This window comes from Microtus oregoni, unplaced genomic scaffold, assembly GCF_018167655.1.
Source record: "Microtus oregoni isolate MIOR12 unplaced genomic scaffold, Mior012 000051F_ref0000332, whole genome shotgun sequence".
NCBI classification, from domain to species: domain Eukaryota; kingdom Metazoa; phylum Chordata; class Mammalia; order Rodentia; family Cricetidae; genus Microtus; species Microtus oregoni.
Window position 1 is genome coordinate 15,339,825 of NW_024543811.1, and position 21,412 is coordinate 15,361,236.

Sequence of the window (21,412 nt, forward strand, 5' to 3'; positions counted from 1 at the left end):
ACAAAGGAACTGCTGCCCCCCGGGAGCCCCGGGTACTCGGACTCAGCGCCCAGATAGGCTGGGCTGGGCGATGCCACGCGCCAAAAGAGGGCAGTGGGGGCGAAGTGGGGAGGGCTCTGGACGGAAGCTGGGTGGGCCAGGAAGAAAGAGGCAGCACCCGGGGAGTAGAGGCCCTGCAGAGAGCCCAAGCAGGACAGGGGGCCAAGAAACCCCCCGAGCTCCCCGTCCCAGGCTGGCGCCGTGGGCCAGAAACTCACCCCAATGCTGGGTCTCCTGGCGCCGAAAGATCAGGCCTCCGTGCTGGTTGGGCAGCTCGCAGACCAAGCGCCTACCCCGCTTGGTGCAGGCAGGCCACAGAAACAAAGGAACTGCTGCCCGCCCGGGAGCCCCGGGTACTCGGACCCAGCGCCCAGATAGGCTGCGCTGGGCGATGCCACGCGCCAAAAGAGGGCAGTGGGGGCGAAGTGGGGAGGGCTCTGGACGGAAGCTGGGTGGGCCAGGAAGAAAGAGGCAGCAGAGAGCCCAAGCAGGACAGGGGGCCAAGAAACCCCCGAGCTCCCCGTCCCCCTGCAACAGTTTTTGCCTGAGGATTTTTGTTGGGCAGTCTGACCATTAAGAATTAATCCTACATTGCTTGGAACATGGTGATCTGCCCAGGCTGGCTTGGAGATTTTGTTGTGGTAGTGTCCTTGTAGCTATAAAAGCTACTAGCTTGAGAAGAGGCTGTCATATGCCTTTAGATTCTTAAAGAAATGTTTATAGGATTAAAAAGTAAAATTGTTAACTCTATCAGTGATGTCAAAGATTGAGGAAAGATCATTGGAAAAGAATAGTTCTGACATAGTTTATCAGTGATGACTAAAATCTGAGCACAACATATACCTTCTTATATCCAAACCCAAAAATGACATGATCTATATTTTGAAATAAGCAAGATGAATCTATCCCTGTTTACTAAATTCTGTGTAAATAAAGAAGCACTCTGGCTGCTAGTCAGTCAGTCTGCAAGATTCTTCCAACTATCATGCCTGTTCTCAGTCCTTCCATTGCTTACTTTTTACATCTTCTTGGGACTTGTCTACTATTGGGCTCACTCCCTTCACTGCCCCTTATTTATGTTTAAATAAAATTTTTCTTGCCTTCTCCAAGGGTCAAGTGCCCAATATTGGATGCCAGTTATGGGGTCCATGGCTAACAGTGTCAATTTGTGTGACAAGAAGGAAATTTGGTTTTCCAGAACCTAGTTGCCCGTATTGGTTCAAACTTGTAGATTCTAACACCAGGTAGTTTATTTCAGGCATATTTAAGCACAGTACAATTTGGAAACAAGGTCTCCTGGTGATAATTACCAGAATGCCATATGTATAACAAATCTTACAGAATGATTATATTGGAACTATTTATAAACTGTGTGTGACCTTTTCCATATCTTGATTGAGAAACAGTGACGAGATAAGGGTTTGGGGAAGATGACTAAGGTAGCATAAGTGTCTGTGGGAACCAGGTGTGGCTCCCTAGTGTTGTGGAGGTCTTCAGGCTATTAACTACCTCTGCTCCTACAGCTGTGTTTTTGTATGTAGTCTTGGTTAAATGAAATGAACTGCAAACATAAAAAAAAAAGATCTACAAACACAAGTAGGAAGAAGAGGTGTACATTGTTTTGTTAAGAAGAAAGGACAAAATTAGAGCAGGAGGGGGACAAGCTTGTGATGTTCATGAATTGTTCAAACTGCATTATATACTTATATAGAATTGTGAAAAGTATTGTTTAAAAGTCACTAGGTAAATCATATAAAATTTTCTTTATAAAATTTCCTTTTGATTAATTTTCTGTGTTTATGTTACCATGTCACCAGCACGTAGTTTTTAGTTTGGTAATAAGTTTTACCCTTTTTTTCTTCCAGGATTTTCCCTCAGTATGTGTCCTAGAAGAGGCATATGTGATTTTTAACATAAATTTAAAATTATTCTGTAAAAATATTTTCATTGACTTTGTTTTTGTTCTGATAGAGGGTACATGATATGTGCACAGTACTGTAAGTGAAACTGACATCTTATATATTTAGTTTTTTTATAAATCAGAAATCCTTATGTGTTCATGGTTCTATAGAAAGGCTTTGACTGACTTTTTCTTAGGTACAATGTTAGCTCTGAGTTTTAAAGTAAGGCCTTTTTATGATGAAATACTTTCATTAATATTCACTTGGTCAGTGTTATTTTGTCAATTATGTAGTGGTTATGGGTTTTTTTTTCCTGTTTTTAGATGATATGCTTTCCTTATTCCTACAAATAGTATTAAATTAATTGATTCTTATGTGTTGTATCTTCCCTGAATTTTACATAGCAGTGTTTAAGATTTATAATATTTTAGTACTTTATGTATGTATGCACTCATGCACATGTACACATGCTTCTGTGTGTGCATGCACATGCACCCCTGTGTATTTGTATTCTTTTCATGTTTTCAACAGAGGATAGTTTGTAGGAGTCAGTTACTTCTACAATACAAGTTTGGGGAATTGAACTGGAGTTGTCAAATTTGCCAGAAAGTTTCTTTTCCTTTGTGGCTATTACAGTAGCCTTTTTTTTTTTCCTTTTTTTTTCTGTTGACAAGTAGTATTCATTAGTTAAGGAAATCATTGTAGTTTCCCTTTGTGGCTATTCTCACTAATACTATTATAAATAACCTAACCCAGATATTTCTGTGGACATAGATTTTTTTATCTCGAACAGTATATAATATGATTGCTAGGTTTTGTAAGAAATTACTATGTTAATTTTAATAATGGTTGATTTAACATTTATGCTGTCTTTCTACTAGTTCTCTTTTGATAGCCATTTTTTTGAAGTTGTAATAGGGCGGCGGGGCTGCGTCCCCAACACCCCAGCCGCCTGCCCGGCTAGCTTATGCCCCGAAATAACAACACACAAACTGTATTCATTTAATCACTGCTTGGCCCATTCTCTTCTAGGCTAATTCTCACATATTAATTTAGCCCATTTCTAATCATCTGTGTGTAGCATCCCAAGGTGCGCTTACCGGGAAGATTCTAGCCTATGTCCATCCTGGGTTGGAGCTTCATCCCGGGAGCGGGGCATGGCGTCTCTCTCAGGCGTCTGCTCCCTAGAGGAGAGCTCTCGAGACTGACTTCACTTCCTCTTCCTCCCAGAGTTCTGTTCTGTTTACTCCTCCCACCTATCCTCTAACCAATAAAATGGGCCAAGGCAGTTCCTTTATTAGCCAATGACCTTCCTCCATCAATTTTTATAGTAACTTTTACTAAGTATCTTCTTGTTGACATTTGTGTAGTATCTTTTGTGAAATGTGTATAAAATTTATTTGTTTACAGTTTAGTTGGGACATCACTGTTGGGTTGCTGATATTTGTTATTATTGACAGAAGTAGCTATTTACCAGTCCTTCAAGTTAAAACCTTTTTGTTTCTTTATTCCTTTGTTCATGAGGAACTTCATTGGGTTTGGGTGTCTTTTGAACCACAACAATACTGTTTTACAATTTTTCATTGTATTTTTATTTATTTTGGGTGTGAATGTTTGAATGTGTGTATGTATTTATAGAGTCATTGTAGACTTTTGAAGACAACTATGGGAATAGTTCTGTCATTCTTCCATATAGGTCCATGTGATTGAATTTATGTGGACAGGTTTATTGTCAACCTTTTTTTTTTTTTTTGGGAGAACCATCTTGCTAACTTGATTTTTTTCATTTTTTTGTTTGGTTGTTTTTGTTTTAAAGTCAGCCTCTTATTAGACTTGGGTAAATGACATAGACTAAGCTAGCCTTGAACTTCAGAAATTGTTTTGCCTTTGTCTCTTATTTGTGGCAGTTAACGACATATACTGGTATCCTATTCCTGGTTTTTATTTTTTAATGTCATGTGTTACAAACATGTTTCACAATGAGTGAATTCTTTTAATATTTTTCTAACAAAATAGTAATGTAGAGCACTTTCTCATTTAGATATGCCGTTTTTTATAGTTTTAATTCTTACATCGTAATTATTCCTTATATATTTTTTATCTATGACAGTTTTGTTCTGTATTTATATCCATTTCTTTACAGTAGTATTATTCATATCAAAGAAATTACTATGTTACTCAGTGTGTTTTCTTTATTGTTCTCAAACTTTATAATTCATATAGAATTCATTATATAAAAAAGCTAGTGTTTGAAGAACTTATAGTTTTAACCTTGTTAGTGAGATTCAGCAAGGTAACAACAAAATGATAATTTAAAAAAAGACATCCTTAATGTTGCTTGCTTTGTACAGCTAAAGTATGTGATTATGTAAGTATACAAATAATTCTTTTTGTTTAGGAAGTATTCTTTAATACTTGACATTTATTTTAAGTATTGGTACATAAGCCCATTTTAAATTTGGTTTTGTCTGCTTTTTTAAAATATCAGTCTTGTTTTTGGCAAGTGTCAGAATCACCATTAAAATGGCTTTGTGTTTTTCCAGTAAATGAATCTAGAACAGAAGTTTCATTTTTGAAGCTTTATGAGGCTGTGTATCATGGTTCTGGGGTCTGTCTTTGACTCTTTATTTCAGTGGTTCTCCACTTTCCTTGTGTGTAATCCTTTAATATAGTGCCTCATGTTATGGTAACCCCAACCATAAAATTATTCTATTGCTACTTTATTACTGTAATTTTGCTACTGTTATTAATCATAATGTAAATAACTGATATCCTGGATATGATCTTACCACCCACAAGATAAGAAATGATGCTTTATTGAATGTGATAACTGAACTACTCCTTACTTTTTAAAATATAGACACAAATGCTCACATCTGTTGATTTATGTTATGCAATAGGAATTCGTTATAATAATTGTGAATGTTTTGTTTAATGAATAGGAAGAAAATGAAAGAAGAATGCAAGCTAAAGATTATTCAGATATTGAATCAACATCTTCAGAGAAGTAAGTAACTATGGGCATTCATTTACTTGTATTAAAGACATGAGTTCACCTTTTACTTTTTATTTTTATTTTCATTTTAGTTCTGCGAGGAAACGGAAAGGACCTTTTAAAACCATAAAATGTGGGATTAACATTGATCTGTCTGATAACAAAAAGTAAGTCTTCTTAGTATGAATGGAAACAAATAGGATTTCTGTATTGTAATATGTGTATTTTCCTGTTCCTTTTCATGCCTAGCATTTTTATTTAATGTCATATTATTTCATCATCATCATCATCATCATCATCATCATCATCATCATTATTACATTATTTTTCTAGTTAGGTTTTCTCTGTGTAACTTTTCACTGTCTTGGAACTACCTCTTGTAGACCAGTCTGGCCTCAAACTCACTGAGATCTGCCTGCCTCTGCCTTCCAAGTGCTGGGATTAAAGGTGTGTGCTACCACTGCCTGACTTTCAAATTATTTTTACAAGTTTATTATTATACTTTTTTCTTATCACTGAAGACCAAAGAATTAAGCTGTAAACATTTTAAAATAGACAATAAATTATTCTATTTTTCTAGGTTATACATTTTATGCACTCAGTGATCTTTGTTTTTGGATATTTTGGGGCATATAAGTTCATTAATACATTAATTTGAAATGCTTATTATTAACTTTTTCTGCATAATGAGAAAACAATTCAGGAACAAGTTAATTTTCACTAATATTTTCAGAAAGTTTCACTATAAATCTGTTTTATTGCAGGTGGAAGTTGCAGTTACATGAGCTGACTAAACTTCCTGCTTTTGTACGTGTTGTATCAGCAGGAAATCTTCTAAGCCATGTTGGCTATACCATTTTGGGTATGAACACAGTTCAACTTTGTATGAAAGTTCCAGGAAGTAGAATACCAGGTGATTGATATGATCAAACATTTTTCTTAGTTGAAATGAATCAATTAATCATCCTTGTAAAAGATAAAAGTAATTTCTTACCATTTATTAATAATTATTTGTTTAATAATTTATTAAACAAAACTATTGAAATATTATATGTTCTTTATGTTTCTAATATCTATAATGATTCTAATTACAAAACCCATATTATTATTTTTCCAAAGTGTTTAAAAATCTTTCCCTATGACAGGAACATTTAAAAACTAGACAGAGGTACTAAATCATTTATTTCCTAAAATTATACAGCGTTACTTTTAAATAATGTTATGCTTGTTTTACTTAGATTTATGTATATGTATCATATGTATACAGTGACCTCAGGATCTAGAAGAATGCATCCTAACCGTGGGCATTACAGATGAGTTTCCATCAGGATATTGGGAATTGTAACCTGGGTCACTGGAAGAGTAGCCAGTGTTTTTAACCTCCTTTTCAAGTCCATGTCTTGAATCCAAATTCAGATCTTGAAACTTGTAGAAGTGCTTTATAATCAGACCTTCAAGAAGTGTATGTGTGTGTGTGTGTGTGTGTGTGTGTGTGTGTGTGTGTGTTTCCTCACCTGTGTACCCAAGAGGCAAATGGAATTTTTTTGGCGTGGAATGAGGCTGCTAAATACAGCTATGAATTTATAAACATGTTTTATTGAGCACATACTTGAGCTGCTTTTTTATTTTCTATTTCAGTTTTATAGTTCTGTAGTTATTTGTTGTTCAAGATTAGTTTTATCTTTATTAGGAAGGTAATATAATGTCTATAATGATTCTAATGTGGGAGCTCATTTTATCATTATACCAAAGTGTTTTAAATTCTTTTCCTATGCCAGGTAAAATATAATTAGAAAAACAAAATATAAACCTTCAAGGAAACCTTGTGTTTATGTAAATGTTCAGATATAGAAATTTTTATCCTTGTTAATTTTTTTAGCAAGTGGTCTAATTTGAATATGAAAGTTATATGCTGACAAAGTGTGAAAATGGTATTTAAATATATATTTTGAACTAGAAAGGAAATGTAGTATATGAAAGAGATTGATAGCCTGAACTGACCTGAAAGTCTGAATAGTAGAAGGTGGGCTTGAATTTCTACTTCTGCTTACAAAGTGCTGGGATTATAGGCTTCTACTCCAGCTCCTGATTGTGTGTATGCATATAGGAATGATGTTTTAAAAAGTGAATCCTGAGAGTCAATCTTGCAAGTCCAACACCTTCCTAACCAATTTATCTTCCTAACTTCTGATGAAATTTTATTTGAAAGATTGTTTTGTATTCAAGTTGAAGTATATTCTTCCATCTGAATATAGTCTTAAATATGTAAAAATTTTGTGACCTTTTTAAGAAATAATTTTAAGGCCACAACATGATTTTTGTAGCTAGTTAGAGTTGATGATAGTAGATTCAGAATTCCATCTTACACTGAATTATGTTAAGAAACAATATGTCGTTTGCCATTGTTAAGTCAGTTATTTGCCTCTTGGGTACACAGGTGAGGAAACACACACACACACACATACACACTTCTTGAAGGTCTGATTATAAAGCACTTTTACAAGTTTCAAGATCTGAATTTGGATGCCCAGACACATGCATGTAAAAAGATGAGCTGGTGTGGTAACTAACTGTAATCCCAGTCGTATAATTACAGTACTGTTATGACTTCAATTTCCCTTTTCTTTTCAGGTCACCAAGAAAATAACAACTTCTGTTCTGTTAACATAAATATTGGTCCAGGTGATTGTGAGTGGTTTGTTGTACCTGAAGATTATTGGGGTGTTCTGAATGAATTCTGTGAAAAGTAGGTTTCAGAAATAAATTTATTTTAAAGAAAGGTGAAAACAACTGTGGAGAATAAATAAATAAATAAAAGGCTGAGTTTCTTAGTGTGAGGGTCAGTTATTATTTACTGTTGTACATTTTCCATTAGGGATTTATGTGACTTTTTGGGAGGCATGAGAAACAGCTTTTACCCCTTATAGTGCACTAATGACAGATTAAAGAAATGATTCTACCAAAGACTAGCTTGGAGAACCAATGAATTTATTGGGATTACTTTTTTTTTTGAGACAGGCTTTCTCTGTAGCTTTGGTGCCTGTCCCGGAACTAGCTCTTGTAGACCAGGCTGGCCTCGAACTCCCAGAGATCCACCTACCTCTGCCTCCCGAGTGCTGGGATTAAAGGCGTGAGCCACCACCGCCTCGCCTGGGATTACTTTTAATACTGTGGATGAGGAGTTGCTTGCAGGAGGGTGGGTATAAAAAAGAAAGAAAAAGAAAAGAAACCCAATTTTTTCTTTGCAAACAGTCATCAATTAGAGGTACCTTCTATGTTTGTAATGGATCTTGTGCCTACTTCCCATCTCAGCAATGAGACACTTTCTGCCTTGGACTTGTATAGGCCTTGAGCATGCAACTATAGCACTATATGTGTTAGTCTAGCAGTGTTTAAGCAAGTCTTGTTTTCCTATTGTTCCTTACCCCCTGCAGTTCTTCAAATTTTTATGTCTCCTTTTCCACAGGATTCCCTAAGCCTAAATTTAGGAGGGAGGGATTTGATGGTGATCTAAGGTCTCTTACTCTATTGTCCAGTTGTGTTTCTATGTTTGTGTCTGAGTGAAACAAAGATCTATGAGTATAGCAGAATGTTGATAGGAATTGTTTATTTATTTATTTTTAAATATGTATTTGTTTATTTGTTATGTATACAATATTCTGTCTGTGTGTATGTCTGCAGGCCAGAAGAGGGCACTAGCCCTCATTACAGATGGTTGTGAGTCACCATGTGGTTGCCGAGACTTGAACTCAGGACTTTTGGAAGAGCAGGCAATGCTCTTAACCACTGAGCCATCTCTCCAGCCCCAGAATTGTTTATTGTTAAATTGCTTTAGAAAAACTGTATAGTAGGAGGCCACTTGTTTGTTTCCTTGCCTCCTGGCAGCTCAGACCCAAAATAACCACACAGAAACTGCATGAAATATATCAGTGGTTGGCCAATTACTTAAGCATATTGCTAGCTAGCTCTTACATCTAGAATTAACCCATCTCCATTATTTTATATTTTACAATGAGATCGTGGCCTACTGGCAAAGTTTCAAATGGCTTCTCTTTTTACTCCACCTTCCTTCTCCCAGTATTTCATTTAGTTTTTCCCACCGTCTCTACTCTCTCCTATCAGGCCAGTTTCTGTATTAACCAATGGTATATACTGCATCCAGAGGGGAAATCCACATCAAAACTGTAGTATTTGGATTTCCCCAAGGCCTGTGACCTAGACATCTTAGCATCTTGCCCATCCACACAGTTTTGGCCATGGGTTCTGTCTCATGTAGAGGATTTTAATTTCAATCAGATAGCATTTGTTTACTCCTACAACTTTTGTGCCATTATTGTTTTAATATATTTTGCTGGCAGGTTGCCATTGTGTAGGCTCAAGGGTTTATCATGATGTTTACCTCCTCTAGTAGAGTATATGTACCATTTTAGTACTATTTTCTTTATCCCTTCATCTGCTGAGAGACATATAGGTTGCTTTCAATTTCTGGTTGTTATGACTAGAACAGCAATAAATATGTTTGAATAAATGTCCTTGATGTAGGTTATAGAATTCTTAACATATATACCCAAGATTGTTATAGCTGATCTTGCTGTTAACAGAGTCCCATCTTTCTGAGGAAACCACCACACAGATTCTACAGTTGCTGTACAAGTTTGCACTTCCACCATCCATCAATTATTATCCCTTATTTCTGTCCTGGCCAACATATGGTGTTAATGGTTTTCTTGATTAGTGTAAGAGGAAATTCCAAAGTAATTTTGATTGTATTTCCCTGATGGCTAAGACTATCGAACATTTTCAGTGTTTCTAAGTCCTTTGAATTTCTTCTATTGAGAATTCTTTGTTCAAATCTGTTACTTGATTTGAATTGGATTAGTTTTTTTCTTGATATTTTTCTACATATTTTTTTCTTTGTAGATTTTCATTGTTATTCTTTACCTATTTTGGATATTGGTCTTCTACCTGGTGTGTACTTAGGTAGCAGAGAGGAATAAAAATGGGCCAGAAACAGTGGGGCTTCAAGAAAGAATTAAGGGGATCCTGTTTACACCTAGTGTCAGGGTCCATACGAAGTTTTAAGTGTGGTGGGAAATATGGGGATCCTATAAGTAGGTTATAACAAGGCAAAGAATTATCTTGGATGACAGTGATGAAAGTACTAGGGGTCCTGGGCCTGAACCAAGAGTTAGACTCATTGAATGGAGTTGAACAGGTTGTTGGAGACTTATAAGTAGTTTGTTAGTGGATTGAGGGTGATATTGGAGATACTGTAAAGGAGAATACTAAGGATAGTATGATTCTTCTGAGTCTCTATCTAGTGAGGTCACTCGGGTTTCTGGGAAAAAGTGTTTTTTAAGTATAATAGGCTGATTGGAAGGAGTTTGGTTGAGCTAGAATTGGGGTGTGTGTGAGAGGATCCAGCAGAAGTTGGAAGGAAGGCTAGTTTGACACCAAAATTTTATGAAGTCTCCATTGTCCTGTCACCCCTAGCCCCAGGAATGGAACCCCTACCAGCAGTCTGCTACAGGGCTGAGAATAAACTACAGAGATTTGTAAGGAGCACTAGACAGAGAGGATGGTCACCTTCCTGAATCTCAGTACAGTGTGGTCACTGGATTCTTGGAGAGTGTTTGTAGACCACCTACAACAGGGTGGGAAGAAGGAGCAAAGCTGGATCTGCTGTGTGGTTCTTGGAGATCATAAGGAATGGAGGTAGAGTGCAAGGAGAGGACACTGCAAGCAGGTTCCTATAGGGAACCTCTCCATTTCCTCTCAGATTTGACAGATTGTAATTAAAAACAAGAAAGTGGAAATGGCTTCTTGAGTTCAGGTCCAATGAGACCTGTAAAGTGTTTTGGATTTTTATGTTTCAATGAAAGTCATAATAATACATTTAAATGATCTGTGTAACTTATTAGTGATACCGGTGATGTTGCTAGAACATGTATGTTCATGTTTTGTATATTATTTTTCATAAATGTAATGCTTGGGATACTTTTTCTGTTTTATTTAAGTCAATGAATTTGCTAGAATCCTAGAAATACTTATTGTCCATTGTTTTCTTCCTTTCTTTCTTTCTTTCTTTCTTTCTTTCTTTCTTTCTTTCTTTCTTTCTTTCTTTCTTTCTTTCTGATAATAATTTAGAATAGCTCTAGGGCAAGTTTCTAATTTCTCTGGAGGTTCTGGTGCTCATTATGTACCTTTGTGATTGTAGTCAATGACTCTAGTTAAAAATTTGTATACTACTTATTTATATAAATCACTGATCCACAAAAATGAAAATCAGAAAAAATAGACAAAAGAACAATAAACCAAAAATTAATAAAAGGGAAAGAAAAAAGCCAAGACAAAGCAAAACAAAACAGCCTATCAAAATATCATTGAGCTAGTATATTAGTGAAGTGACTTATTTTCACTTGAACTTTCCGCCCTGGAATCCAGTCTGGAATGGCTTAACACAGACCCTGTGCATTTGACACAGTATCTGTGTGCCCATTCTGTTGTGTATGGACGACACTGTTTCCTTGAATTCACCCACCCTCTTTGGCTCTTAAAATCTTTGTACCTTCTTTTTTGCATGGGTTCCTGAGCTTTGAGGGAAGGGCTTTGATGATGACATCCCATTTAGAACTAATTCTCTCACTACAAATTTTCTTGTGGGTCTCAGTGTTAATGTTGAATATGATGTTTAATAAAAGTAAACTTTGCTCTTTAGATAAATCAGCAATCAGTTGTAGATCAGATGAAGTATTTAATCTTTTTAGGCTTGATGTCTTCACTTTTCAAAAAGAAATGCAGCTCTTCCACTACTTCCCAGTTCAACATTTTAATGAAATACTAATAGCATTTTTTTTAACTTTTTGTGATTACTTTGCCTTTTATAAGTCTATAAATATTTGACTCTTTGTATTTCTTCCTTTCCCAGAAATAATTTGAATTTCCAGATGAGCTCATGGTGGCCAAACCTTGAAGATCTTTATGAAGCAAATGTTCCTGTGTATAGGTTTATTCAGCGACCTGGAGATTTAGTTTGGATCAATGCAGGCACTGTCCATTGGGTTCAGGCTATTGGGTGGTGTAATAACATTGCCTGGAATGTTGGTCCACTCACAGGTATTTAACGTAGCACACCAATAAGATTATTATTTTATAGATCATTCCTTACATGTTTTGTTTTGTGTTACCAAATAACTCCGTTAAAGTAAGAAATGTAGAGATTAATTAACAAATGGCATTCTAATAATAGATTTTAACAAAGTAGTGAATTTTTTTCTGTGTACATTAGAATGTTGCCCATTTAATGTGTAGAGTTCTTTGCTTCATTTTCATATATTTCTTTAGAGACTTCTAAAACACTTGCAGTTATTCTTAAGATTTTTTTAAAACTTATTTATTTTACATATATGAGAATTTTGCTTGCATCTATGTCTGATATATGTCTTGTAACTCCAAATGTTGGAAGAGGATTTTATGGGGCTAGTGTTCTAGACAGATGACCTGCCTTGTCTGTGATGGGAACTGAAGCTTGCTTTAACTGCAGAAAGTACAAATGCTCTTAACCACTGAGCTGTCTCTCCAGCTCTTGTTCTTCAGAATTTTTATTTGATGAAATATAGGAAACCTTATTATATGTGTTTCTGATTAATATACATAAGTCTGCCCTTCAACAGTAAAAGGGCCAAAAATGGACATATATTTAACACCTTTGTACTAGTTGTTTTTAATCCCTGGGCCCTCAGTTCATTTTCTACTATGGGTAGATTGAAAAATACAAAACAAATTTTAAAAGATGAAATATAAAACTGTAAAAACAACTTAGCATAATACCTTAAATTGAGACTGTTTATTACATTACATGATAAGCTAATGATGGTTACACTATATACATGATCATTTTTAAACTATTAGTATCTCAACATAATCTACTAATGCCTTTAGATTTTTCAGAATTGATGGACTTATTAGGTAGGATATGATAATAGGTTTTCTAATATGTATTATTTTTGTTTCTTTGTAACATTTTATTTTCTTCTTAGCTTTTCAGTATAAATTAGCAGTTGAACGGTATGAATGGAACAAGTTGCAAAGTGTCAAGTCAGTGGTACCTATGGTTCACCTTTCATGGAATATGGCACGAAATATCAAAGTATCAGATCCAAAACTTTTTGAAATGATTAAGTAAGTCCTTAATTGTTCTTCAATTACTTTTATTTATATTGGAAAAAATGTATATATGCCATATTACGTGTGTGCAAGTCAGAGGACCACTTGCACTTGTTGGTTACTTTATTCTACAACAGAGTGTTGATTGAGCTCAGATTTCAGCCTTGATGTACTAACCTGAAGTCCCTTAAGTATAGTTTTTTGCTTTCTCTCTTCTCTTTCTCTTTATTCTACCTTTGTTTATTGTATAATTATATTATTTGGAAACAATTGAGGAAATAGCCTTTGTTTTTATATTTATCTTGGGTAGAAGTAATGGTACTTCATAGTCTGTGCTCTCTGTCTCTCTGTCTCTCTGTCTCTCTCTCTCTCTCTCTCTCTCTCTCTCTCTGTCTGTCTCTTTTTTCACCTCTCTCCTGGAACAGGGTTTCTCTCTGTATCCCTTGCTGTCTTGAAAAATCACTTTGTAGACTAGACTGGCCTTGAGCTCAGATTCATTTGCCTTGTTTCTCAAATGCTGAGAGTAAAACCATGTGCTACCACCTGGTGCTTTCTGTCTTTATTCTCCCCCTCAACTATTTGTTCATTTATTTATTTTTATGTTTAATTTTTTGTTGTGCCATTTGTTTATTTATTTTTCTACCCGGCCACAGTTTCCCCCTTTTCCACCCTTTCCATTACCCTAATCTCTCTTTCTGTTTCCCTCCCTATTTACTCCCCCTCTGTTTCTATTTAGAAAAATGCAGGCCTCCCATGGATATTGATAAAGCATGGCATGTCACGTTGCAATAAGACTAAGCACTTTACTCATGTATTAATGCTGGGCAAAGTGATCCACGGTCCAAAAGCCTGCCTTTGTATTAGGAACAGCCTCTGCTCTCACAAGAATGTCAAGCAACACAAATGTCATATATATGCAGAATGCCCATGTAAGAAAGATAGATGCCTATAGGTTCCCTGGTTGTTGGTTTAGGCTCTGTAAACCCCTGTTAACCTAGGTTAGTTGGTTCTATGAGTCTTCTTGTGATGTCCATGACACCTCTAACTTCTATAGTCCTTTCCTTTCTATCTCTCTGATGACTATTTGACTAGTCAACTATCTATGACTGTAGCAGAATATTGTTAGGCTTGACTGACATCTGACATCTCTCTTTTTAATCTCCCACTGTTTTTGGTTCTAGCCCAATTTTTGGGCTACCTGAGTCCTGACAATCCAAGCAGTGTCTGGGGTGGGCTTACTCTGTGGCATGCATCTCAGACTGGACCAATTATTGGTTGGACACTCTCACAATTTCAGTGCCACCCTTACCTTAGTATAACCCCATCAGCAGGACACACTGTAAGTTGAAGATTGTGGGGCTAGGTTGGTGCCCCAGTCCCTCCACTGAAAGTCTTGCATGGTCACAGGCAATAGATTTTGCTTGTTCAGGCTATGTATCTCCTATTGCTGGGAATCTTTTTTTTTTCAGTTATATCATTTGATCATTTTTTTCTTTTATTGAAAATTGAGTTTTTCTCTCATAATATGTCCTGGTTATGGTTTCACTTCTCTCTATACCTCCCAGTCCCCACCTCTCCTCCACTTTCCCTATTTGGATAAAAACTCTTTCTGTCTCTCATTAGAAAACAAACTTGCTTCTGAGGAATCTATTGCTGGGAATCTTAGCGTGGGGTCCTTCTTATAGGTTTCTACCGTGACTCTGACTTGTCTTCTTCCCAGTCTCTATTTCAGTACTTTCCACTCCTCTCCTCTTCCCTTATGTTTCCATCCCCATCTATCTCCAGTCTACCCATGAGATCTCTATTTACCCTTCCTAAGGACATCTGGACATCTCTGCATGAACCTTCCTTATTACCTAGCTTCTCTGGGCCAGTATTTTATAACATAGTCATCTTTTACCTTATAGCTAATAATCACTTATGAGTGAGTACATATCATGCTTGTCTTTCCGGGTCTGTGTTCCTCACTTAGTTCCTCACCTAGTTCCGTCCATTTGCCTTCAAATTTCATGATGTCATTGTGTTTAATAGTTGAATAGTAGTCCACTGTGTAAATGTACCTTGTTTTCTTTATCCATTCCTCTTTGAAGGGGCATCTAGGTTGTTTCCAGGTTCTTGCTATTACAAATAATGCTGCTGTGAACACAGTTGAGCAAGTGTCCCTGTAGTATGATTGGGCATTCTTTGGGTATATGCTGAGTCTTGAGGTAGATCAAGTCTCAATTTTCTAGGGTGCCTCCATACTGATTTCCAAAGTGGCTGTACAAATTTTCATTCCTTCAATATAGAAGCATTCCCCTTATCCCACATTATTTCCAGCGTAAGCGGCCACTTGTGTTTTTATATTAGCCATTCTGAAAGGTATAAAATGGAATCTTGTTTTGATTTGTATTTCTCTGATAGCTAAGGATGTTGAGCATTTCTATAAGTCTATCTCAGCCATTTGAGATTCTTTTATTGAGAATTTTCTGTTTAGAACCCATTTTTAATTTGGGTTATTATTATTTTTTGATGATTAGTTTCTTGGATTCTTTTCATATTTTAGTGATCAGCTCTCTGTGAGATGTGGGATTTATGAAGATCTTTTCCCACGATGTAGGCTGCTGTTATTGATAGCATCCTTTGGCTTATAGAAGCTATTCAGTTTTATGAGGTTCCATTTATTAGTTGTTCATCTTAGATTGTGAACTATTAATGTTTTGTTCAGGAAGTTGTCTACTGTGCCCGAGCATTCAAGGATACTTCCCATTTGTCTTTCATCAGGGGCAGTGTAACTGGAGCTTGTTGAGGTCTTTGATCCTCCTGGGTTTGAGTTTTTTACAGTTTTTTACAATAGATAGACCTCTAGTTGCATTTTTTTCTAAATACATACATCCAGTTCGGTCAGCATTATTTGTGGCAGATGCTTATACTTTTAGCTTCTTTTTAAAAAGTAGGTGATACTTTGTGATGCCTCTGGAAGTTCTCTAATTGTACAGGATTGTTTTGGCTATCCTGGGATTTTTGTTTTTCCATCTGAAGTTGAGTTCCTTCGAGTTCTGTAAAGAATTGTGTTGGGTTTTTGATGGGGATTGTGTTGAATTTGTAGATTGCTTTTAGTAAGATGGCCATTTTTTACTATGTTAATTGTACTGATCCTTGAGCATGAGACATCTTCCAGTCTTCTGATTTCTTTCATCAAAGACTCGAATTCTTGCTTTATGGGTCTTGCTTGGTAGCATCACACCAAGATATTTTATATTGTTTGTGGCTATTGTGAAAGGTGTATTGTTTTTCTGATTTTGTAGTTTCTTTATCATTTGTTTATAGGAAGGCTACTCGTTTTTGTTTGTTTGTTTGTTTTAAGTTAATATTGTAGCCAACCACTTGACTGAAGGTGTTTACCAGCTCCCAGAATTTTTGGGATTGCTCATGTATACTATCGTATCATCTGCAAATTGTGGTACTTTGACTTCTTCCTTTGTAATTTGTAACCTTTTGATCTTTTCTTGTCTTATTCCTCTAGCTAGAACTTCTCAAGTACTATGTTGAAGAGATATGGAGAGAGTGGACGCAGCCTTGTCTTGTTCTTGTTTTTATGGAATTATGTTGAGTTTCTTTCATTTGATGTTGGCTATGGCTTGATGTATATTGCTTTATTATGTTTAAGTATGTCTCTTGTATCTTTGATCTCTCTAAGACTTTGATCATGAAGGGGGTTTAGATTTTGTCAAAGGCTCCCCCTCCCCCAGCATCTAGTGAAATGATTATGTGTCTTTTTTAGTTTGTTTATATGGCAGATTTTCATCAGTTGAACCATCCCTTCATCTCTGGGAGGAAGCCTTCTTGACTATGGTAGATCTTTTGATGTTGTTGGGTATTTTTACATCAAAGTCATGAAAGCAGTTGGTCTATAATTATTCTTGGTTGAGTCTTTTTGTAATTTGGGTGCCAGCATGACTGTGGCCTCATACAAGAATTTGGCAATGTTTCTTTTATCTTGTGGAATAACTTGGCATAATGGTATTAGCTCTTCTAATACCATTCAACTAAAGGTCTAGTTGAATTCTACATTAAAAACTGTTTTCTCCTGGGATTTTTTTTTTTTTTTGGTTGGAATACTTTAAGTGAGTGCTTCTATGTCTTTAGAGGTTATAGGTCTATTTAAATTGCATCTCTTTAGATTTTTCAACTTGTGGAGTACAGACTTTTGAAGAATCATTTTAATTATTCTCTAGATTTTCTCAATGTTTTGTTAGTCTCCCTTTTCATTTCTGGCGTGTAAATTTATATATTCTCTGAATTTTTTCATTAGTTTGGATATGTGTTTGTCTATCTTTTTGATTTTAGAAGGAAACAACTATTTGTTTTTTATTTTTTTTAATTTTATTGATTTCATCCTCATTTTGATTATTCCCTGTCATCTACTCCTCTCAGGTGTGTTTGTTTCTTTTTGTTCTTGAACTATCCACTATGCTGTTAAACCACTGTTGTGAGATTACTCTAATTTTTTTCATATAAGTCTTCAGTGCTACGAACTTTCTTATTATTACACTTTCATAGTATTCCATAAGTTCAGATATATTGTACATTCGTTCTTATTTCCTTCTTGACTTAGTGGCATCTTAGTAGAGAGCTATTCAGTTTCTTTCAGCTTATACATTTTCTGTAGTTTCTATTCTTGTTGAGATCCAACTTTAATTTTTTGGGATCTGATAAGATACATGATGTTCTTCCAATTTTTGTGTCTGTTGACATTTGCTTTGTGACCAAGTATATGGGCATTTTTAGAGAAGGTTTCATGAGGTGTCGTTAAAAAGTATATTCTGCATGAACTGGCTTTGTGGGAGCCTAGCCTGTTTGGATGATCACCTTCCTAGACCTGGATGGAGGGGGGAGGACCTTGGACTTCTTCCCACAGAGCAGGGAACCCTGACTGCTCTTTGGACTGGAGAGGGAAGGGGAGGATAAGTAGGGATATGGAGGAGGGAAATGGGAGGACTGGAGGAGGTGGAAATTTTTAAGTAAAAATAAAAAATAAAATAAATTAAAAAAAGTATATTATTTTGTGTTTGGATGAAATGTTCTGTAGATGTCTGTTAGGTCCATTTGAGTCCTAATATCTATTAGCTCTATTACTTCTCTTTTTAGTTTCTGTCTGCAAGCCCAGTCTGTTGCTGAAAGTCAGTTGTTGATGTTGTCCACTATTAATGTGTGGGTTTTATGTGTGATTTAAGCTTTAGTAATGTTTGTTTTACAAATGTGGGTGTTCTTGTATTTGGGGCATAGCTGTTCAGAATTGAGTCTTTATCATGGAAGAGGTATTGGGTTTTGTCGAATGCTTATTCAGCATTTGGTGAGATGATAGTATATTTTCATTTTTTTCAGCTTATTTATATGAGTTACATTGGTAGATTTTCATATGTTGAACCATTCCTGCATCTCTGGGATGAAGCCAACTTGATTATGATTGATGATTTTTTTTTCCGATGTGTTCTTAGATTTGGTTTGCTAGTAGTTTATTGTGTATTTTTGCATCTATGCAAAATCTCATATGAGTGAGATTAGCCTGTAATTTCTCTGTTTTGGTTGAGTCTGTTTGTGGTTTTGGTATTAGGGTAAACTGTAGCCTTATAAAAGTAGTTTGGTGATGTCCCTTCTGTTTCTTTTGTGTGGAACACATTGAGAAGTATAGGTATTAGCTCTTCTTGGAAGTTCTTGTAGAATTCTGCACTAAAACCATCCATCACTGGGCATTTTTTGGTTGGTAGACTTTTGATGACAGCTTCTATATCCTTGCAGTTTATAGGTCTATTTAAATTGTTCACCTCATCTTGATTTCATTTTGGTATATGGTATCAAGCTATTTGGTATTCAGAAAATTGTCCATTTCTTTTATGTATTACAATTTTATGGAGTACAGGTTTTTGTAGTATGACCTAATGATTTCCTCAGTGTCTGTTGTTATGTTTTCGTTTTCATTTCTGATTTTGTTAATTTGGATTGTCTCTCTCTGCCTTTTGATTAGTTTGATAAGGGTTTGTCTATTTATTGATTTTTTTCTCCCCAAAGAACCAGCTCTTGCCTCATGCATTATTTGTCTTTCTTTCTTTCTTTCTTTCTTTCTTTCTTTCTTTCTTTCTTTCTTTCTTTCTTTCTTTCTTTCTTTCTTTCTTTCTTTCTTTCTTTCTTTCTATTTTGTTGATTTTAGCCCTCAATTTGGTTATTTCCTGTCTTCTACTCCTATTGGGTGAGTCTGTTTCTTTTTTTTTTTTTTTTTTTTTTTTTTTTTTTTTTTTTTTTTGGTTTTTCAAGACAGGGTTTCTGTGTGGTTTTTTGGAGCCTGTCCTGGAACCAGCTCTTGTAGACCAGGCTGGTCTCAAACTCACAGAGATCCACCTGCCTCTGCCTCCCGAGTGCTGGGATTAAAGGCGTGCACCACCACCGCCCATCCACTTTCCTTATGTAGGCACTTAGTGCTATGAGCTTTCCTCTAAGGACTGCATTCATAGTGTCCCATAGGTTTGGATACATTGTGTCCTCATTTTCATTGAATTCTAGAAGTCTTTAATTTCTTCCAGGGCTGATTCAATAGTTCACTGTTCAATTTCTATAAGTTTCCAAGTTTTCTGCAATTGATTTCATCTTGATGGATTGTTCCTCTGATTAGTGTGAAGTGTCCTCCATTCCTTCTGATTGATTTTAGTTTGAAAACTATTTTGTTAGCTATTAGGGTACCTATACCTGCTTGTTTCTTAGGTCCATTTAATTGGAAAATCTTTTCCCAACCCTTTACTCTGAGGTAATGTCTCTCTTTTAAATATTTTAATTTTTTGAAGTTCAGATTTTTAAAATATGACCGGACAGTTCTGGATTTCCTCAGTGTCTGTTGCTATGCTTCCCCTGCTTCCCGACTTTGTGTTTCTCATTTTGTTATTTTGTAAAATATCTTTGTGCCTTTTTATGAGTTTGGAGAATGGTTTGTCTATTTTGTTGATTTTTTTTTTCAAGAATCAATTTTTTGTTTCATTGATTTGTATCGTTCTTTTTGTTTTCTTTTTTATTGATCTCAGTGCTGAGTTTGAGTTTGCTGTTTGAATTTGCTTTTTATTTTAGAACTTTCAGATGTATTGTTAATTCCTTAATGTGAGATTTTTCCAAATTCTGTATGTGGGTTTTTATTGCTATAAGCTTTCCTCTTAGCACTGCTTTCATAGTGTTCCATAGTTTCGGTATGTTGTTCTTTCAATTTCATTGAAATCTAGGAAACCTTTAATTTCTTTCTATTCAATTTTTTTATATCTGTTGAGATCTGCTTTGTGATTATTTTGTCAAGGTTGCATGAGGTGCTGAGAAGAAGGTATATTCATTAGTGCGAAATGTTCTATAGATGTCTGGTAATCCCATTTGAATAATAACGTCTGTTAGTTCCCTTATTTCTCTGTTAAGTTTCTGTCTGGCAGACCTGTACATTGGTGAAAGTCGGGTGTTGGAATCTCTCAGTGTTAGTGAATGGGGATTGATGGGTGATTTAAATTTTAGTAATGTTTCTTTTACAAATTTGGGTGCCCTTGTATTTGGGACATAAATGTTCAGATTTGAGACTTTGTCTTGTTGATTTTTTTGTAATAAATATGAAATGTCCTCTATCTTTTTTGTTTAATTTTAGTTTGAAGTTTATTTTGTAGATATTAGGATATGGTTTCTTAGATCCATTTGATTGGAAAATCTTTTTCCAACACTTTGAAGTAATTAATGTCTGTTTTTTAATTTGAGGTTCATTTCTTGTATGATACAGAAGGATGGGTGTTGTACTAATACCTGTTTTGTTAGCTTATGTCTTTTTATAGGACAATTGAGTCCATTGATATTAAGAGATATTAATGACTTTTGTTGTTAGTTCCTGTTAATTTTTGTTTTCTTTGGGGGGGGGAGGAGTTTAGTGGTGGTATTGTGTATATGTTATTTTTGTTTGGACTTGCTGATGTGGGATTATATATTGCCTCTTGTTTTTTGGGTGCAACTAACTTCCTTGGGTTGGAATTTTCCTTCTAGTACTTTTTATAGGGATAGGTATTGTTCTTTGTCCATCTATGGTGATTGAAAATTTTTATGAATATAGGATTCTAGGCTGGTATTTCTGGTCTCTTGTGTTTTCAAAATATCTGTCCAGGACTTTGATGGGTTCAGTGGGTTTAGTTGGTACAGTGGGTCTTCTTGATTTCAGTGTCTAATGAGTGTGAATGTTGGAACAGTCTTACAGCATGTCTTTTATCTGCTAGTTGGCCATTAGGGCTGAGATTGGAGGGGTAAGGACAATGTATGTATCCAG

At 35.6% G+C, this 21,412-nt stretch overlaps 1 protein-coding gene across 5 annotated transcripts in view; it reads left to right on the top strand.

Moving 5' to 3' along the window:
* Positions 1-21,412, top strand: part of LOC121437302 (histone demethylase UTY-like) — a 161,522-nt gene that overhangs the window by 128,573 nt on the left and 11,537 nt on the right. For all 5 annotated transcript variants that reach the window (XM_041637157.1, XM_041637154.1, XM_041637158.1 and 2 more), the window contains 6 exons: positions 4,883-4,947; positions 5,028-5,102; positions 5,700-5,848; positions 7,567-7,681; positions 11,864-12,051; positions 12,975-13,116. In XM_041637157.1, coding sequence (XP_041493091.1) covers positions 4,883-4,947; positions 5,028-5,102; positions 5,700-5,848; positions 7,567-7,681; positions 11,864-12,051; positions 12,975-13,116 — 734 coding nt within the window. The remainder of the gene's footprint in view (positions 1-4,882; positions 4,948-5,027; positions 5,103-5,699; positions 5,849-7,566; positions 7,682-11,863; positions 12,052-12,974; positions 13,117-21,412) is intronic.